Raw genomic sequence first — 5,397 nt, 5'->3', positions numbered from 1 at the left:
CTGTCTAATGTTTAATGAATTATGCTGTAGGCTTCCATCATAAGCACAGTAGTGTTCATGAATAAAGGCAGACTACTGAGTGCTTAATTATTGTGTCAGAGATCAAAAGCTCTTAAAAAGATTGTCCTTAAGCCAGGCCTGGTGGTGAATACCTTCAATAACAGTACTTTGGAGGAAGAGGCTGGCAGATCACTGTGAGTTCAAGTCCAGGTTGGTCCATATAGTCAGTTCTATCCCAGTTGTGGTGACATAGTAGATTCTGACTCAAAAACAAACAAACAAACAAACAAACAAACAAACGTCCTCCCAAAAAAACAACAACAAAAAACAAGCAACAAACCAAGCTAACCAACCAATCAAACCCTCCACATAACAACAAAAAACAACCAACCCCTCCCCAAACAAACTTAAAGCTTGCCAAAAATGACCCCCTTGCGTTGTATGGCAGTGGAAGCCTGTGGCCTCAAACTCCGAATCTGTCTGGGTCAGCATTACAAGTTCTGGGATTAAAAGCATGAGACTAGGCCAGGCTTCCAGAAGTCGTCTTTGTTTCTTCGTTTCTTTCTCTCTCTGTCTGTTTTCTCTCTCGTTCTTCACTTGACATCCTGACTGCAGCCCATTCCCTCATCTCCTCCAGGACTGATCCTCCCTCCCTCTTCTCCCTATCCCCCTCCTCTACTCCTCAGAAAAGGGAAATGTCTGCCCCTCTAGCAACTCAAATCATATCAGAACTGAGTATATCTTCTTCTCCTGTGGCCTGGCAAAGCAGCCCTGCCAAGGAGAAGTGACCAAAAAGCAGACAAGAGTCCAGGTCAGAGACAGCTCCTGTTCCCCTTACTAGGTATCCACACGAAGACCTAGCTGCCCAGTGGCTACATCTGTGTAGGGGTCCTAGGTCTAGTCCATGTATGGTTGGTGCTTTAGTCTCTGCAAGCCCTCGATGGGCCCTGGTTAGTTAGTTCTCTTGCTCTTCTTGTGGAGCTCTTGTCCCCTCCAAGTCCTTCTATCTGTTCCATGACTCTTCCACAAAACTCTATATGCTCCAAACCATACAATGGAAAAAAAAAAAAAAAAGCATCTTCAATAAATGATGCTGGTCTGACTGGATACCTACATGTAAAAAAATGCAAATAGATCTGTATTTATTTCCCTGCACAAAACTCAAGTCCAAGTGGATCAAAGACCTCAACATAAAGTGAGAAAAACTAAATCTATTAGAAGAGAAAGTGGAGATCAGCCATAAACTCATTGGCACAGGAGACAACTTCCTGAACAGAACACCAAGAGGTCAGACTTGAAGATCAGCAATTAATAAATGGGACCTCATGAAACTAAAAACCTTCTGTAAGACAAAGGACACTGTTAGTAGAACAGAATGGCGGCCTACAGACTGGGAAAAAAATCTTTACCACCCTACATCCAAGAAAGGGCTAATACCTAAAATATACAAAGAACTCAAGAAATTAAACACCATCAAACCAAATAATCTAATTAAAAACTGGGTACAGAGCCAAAAGAATTCTCAACAGAGGAATCTCTAGTGGCCGAGAAGAAATGCTCAACATTCTTAGCCATGAGGGCAATGCAAATCAAAATACTCAAAGATTCCATCTTATTCCTATCAGAGTGGCTAAGATCAAAAGCTCTAGTGACAGCACATGCTGGCATGGATGTGTGGAAGTTTTCTTAATACACTGAAAAGAACTTCATCTTCTAAGCTTTTTCAAAATGTAAGATGTAGACCTCAGTGAAAACCCAATCCAGAGTTGTCTGTTGCTGAACATAGAGACAGAGATGCTTCAGTATTTGTGACATGAGAGCCGGGAGACTGGTCTCCAATTTTTCTGCTGTTAGAGGAGTTGAGATTCTAAGACTCAAAGCCCCTCTGAACCTCCATTGCTTGGTGAAAGCAAACTAAATGCAGCCTTGTAAAGAAACCTTGTAGTATCTGCAAGTGAACCAAAGGACTGTGAGTTCTCCTCACCCTGGAGCCTGTGCTGAAGGTGAGTGCTGGGTTAGGCCTGCCAAGGCCAAGCTTCTCAGTTTGTACTTATAGGCTGTGCACCACACACTGAAGGCTCTTTTTTCTTCTTTATTTAGATTCTAGTTACTAGGAGAATCCTGTGATTTCCTGAAGATTTGTCTTCATGTAGCTGTCTTATTCCATTTAGTATAATATTCCACTAGTCTGTTCTAGTAACAATATGTTCAGCATAAAGAAATGATAATATTTAAGGTGATGTTCATATTGACCTAACTGCCAAATCTCTGGTGAGGTATCCGAAGAGCATAGTTTAATTCAATCTCCAGGTTGCTTTCACTATCTTCTATGTATTTAGATTTGTAACTACTTTTTTATCATGTATTAAAATTTTAATTTATGTTCTGATCAAGATTTTATTTTATTTTTTTCCCTAATCTACTCTGACTTTTAGAGATAAATTAAAAATAACAACTCTATATGCCACTCAGAGCCCAGGCCAGCCTTGGTATGTGAGGTCAGAGGACAGCATGAGAGACTCAGCTTTCTTCAGAGCCCGATCAGGCTGTCTGCATGTCAGGTGCTTTTACTCACTGAGTCATCTCTCCAGCCCCTGTCTGTTCTTAATGTGGAGCAACCTCATCATCATTCAGATTAAACACATCTTTCCACAGTCCTTCTCCATGTTCTTACATCACTTCCGTTTGAGTCCAATACACAGACTGATTTAAAAGGTGCTTGACTTGTCTGGTTCTTTATGTCAGACACTAGAAAAAGGCTTTAACAATTGAGCTGTAAGAATAACATGAGCAATGATGTCACATTCACAGGAAACATTACAAATCACATTTACATGAGAAAGAGAAGGAGCTGGAGGAATGTTGAAGAGACCTGCTCCTCTTGCAGAGGACCTTGTTCCACCCATATTATAGAACTCATGACAGCCTGTAGCTCTAGTGTTCTGGGACCCAGTGCACTCTTCTGGCCTGTGTGGGCACCTGTACAAATGTGGCATACACTCACACAGACATATACACAGAAATAAAATAACTATTTGTGATATAATCACAGGCTAATTAATAAGCTATAGCAAAATACAATACACACCACTTACTTAAAAGTTTTGTATATACTGCGCAAACGTGCCAGAAATAAATACATATTCATATTGTACAGTAGATCCACGGATGCACTCAAAGTGTTTACAAGGGTTCTAGTTAGATATGCCAGGTAATTTTTAAAAACAGTTTATATGTTTACCTCTAACCATACTACAGCTTAATGTTCAATGATTCTAACAATAAGACACATTTTTTCAGAATGTGTCTGTTAGGTTCTTAGAACCATGTCAATACCTTATTGTATGGATCCTATTTAAGAAATTAAGCAGTGAATCCTGCATTTAGATGAGTGTAGAATCAGATTCTTCTGCAGCTCTTTGGTGATAGAGAGTTAGATGGTGCTGAGTAGCACTCCCAGGGTTTAACAAGGGGCAGCTGCACACAAACCTCCGGTCTGCTTCAGTCACACTCAGTGATTCATCATGGCAATTTGCCAATCAACATAGAACTATAGACAGACATAAAAAGAAACTTTACTGAATATTAGTTATTTAGTTTATTCCTTATGTACAGTCTTTATTCATGCAGAGAACTGTCAAGGATATAACAACAATGAAATGTTTCAGTGCATTAAAAATTCTGTGACTGGTGTATTTGGCTCCTATTGACTGAATGCACAGTACATTTCATAATTTTCTAAAATCCTTGCTTTGGGTGGATACGTACAGACACTTTGAAGTAGCTTAAAATAGTTCTGTGGTATGAACATCTAGCAAGTACAGTGTCAGGTAAAAGATATGAAAATTTTTGGAGTAATATGATAACATCAATATGAATTTTGATAAAATTTATGAAATTTATCTGTGTGCCTCCAATGATAGTGGTAGCCAAATCAGTTTTACAAACCCTGGTTAACAAAACTTTCTCAGTGATGGAGGGATGGCTCAGATATTAAGAGCACTGGCTGTACTTCCAGAGGACCCAGGGTCAATTCCTAGCAACTACATGTTGTTTCAGAACCATCTGTCAAATCAAGTTAGCCACAAGGCATTTGATGATCTCTTCCAGCATCTATAGGCCTCATGTGTGCACGTGCTATACAGACTTAAATGCAGGCAAACTATTCACACACAGTAAATTAATATAAAAGTAAAAATGTACACAAATAAAGTTCTGTAAAAAGAATAGACAGTGGAGAATGAAGTTTCTATATCACTGTAATTTGCAAAGACCATTCTCAATGCAAGGCTTGAATCATCAAGATTATTGTTTGAGAATAAACACATGCTTAAACTGCTGTGTGGAATTTTGTCTTACCGACAATATTGCAGAAGTGAAAGCATCTTCCCACTTGTTGAACATATAAATGAGAGAGACATTTTCTCAATTTCTCCCATGCCAACACTCAACCAGAAGCCTATTCCTGTGAATCAAAACAAGGGGGCTAAAAGTTGAATAACCAAGGGTCAGAATTTCTCGGACAGTATTTGCCATCAAAGTATTGTTCCCTGAAGAGAGACTTAAAAATAGAGAAAGAGCACAATCTGTCCAATAGAAGAAAACAAAACAGAGCATCAGAAGGAGGACACTTTGAGCAGCTCTCAGCTCAGGGGGAGTTCTGCAGAGCTCCTTGGAGTTCTGAAGGTAGAGGACATTCTGATGGTGCTTGTGGAGAAGAAATATAATGGAGCCACTGGCCCCTCCCATAGCACCCTGAAACACTGCATCTCTCAGGACCATGAGAGGGAGAAAAATCCATTTCCTTTTCTGACTTGGTAGCATAAAATAACAATAGCTGTCATCACTCAGAAGCTGTGATGCATTCATTTTTACATTTGTGGTAGAATGGATTAGGTTTACACTTATTAAACAATTGAGTATCCAAAAGACTGAGAAGACTGGAAGGATGTGCCAGGCAGACTTTGGCCTGAGCCTCCTCCACCCAGATGCTCTGGGACTGATGATGATGGCTTGGACCACAGTGAGGAGACTGCTGGTGCAGATGGAGAGGCCACGGGCCATCCTTTCCAGGTAAATGAGGATCTTACAGCCTATGTCATCTAGGAAGTTTATCAATCCAAAAGCTGCAATTGTCCTTGGCAATCCTTTTGCAAGAAGAGTTATGATGTTTGTAAAAGCCAAGTGGATAAGAATAAGGTGCATGGGTTTCTTCTCAGGGGCTCCCCACCAACTGAACATGTAATTCAGGGAAACAGACATGTTCCCCAGAATGCCAAGCACAGTCATGAAGAGAAAAATTGTTTTCTTAATAAACTTCAAAACCATTTCTTCTTTCCTGGTATATAAGATCAGATGCAAATAAATTTTAAAGAAAGCATCAATAACGCTAGACAT

The 5,397-nt window shown here is 39.9% G+C and overlaps 1 protein-coding gene across 1 annotated transcript; it reads right to left on the bottom strand.

The window, feature by feature from the left end:
• Positions 1–4,425: 4,425 nt before the first annotated feature.
• On the bottom strand, positions 4,426–5,397 carry LOC110562760 (vomeronasal type-1 receptor 4-like). The gene has a single exon (XM_021659638.1). It carries the CDS (start codon positions 5,395–5,397, stop codon positions 4,426–4,428), a length of 972 nt encoding a protein of 323 aa, XP_021515313.1.

The sequence above is a fragment of the Meriones unguiculatus genome, chromosome 19 (assembly GCF_030254825.1).
Source record: "Meriones unguiculatus strain TT.TT164.6M chromosome 19, Bangor_MerUng_6.1, whole genome shotgun sequence".
NCBI classification, from domain to species: domain Eukaryota; kingdom Metazoa; phylum Chordata; class Mammalia; order Rodentia; family Muridae; genus Meriones; species Meriones unguiculatus.
This window is presented reverse-complemented; position numbering and strand designations above follow the sequence as displayed.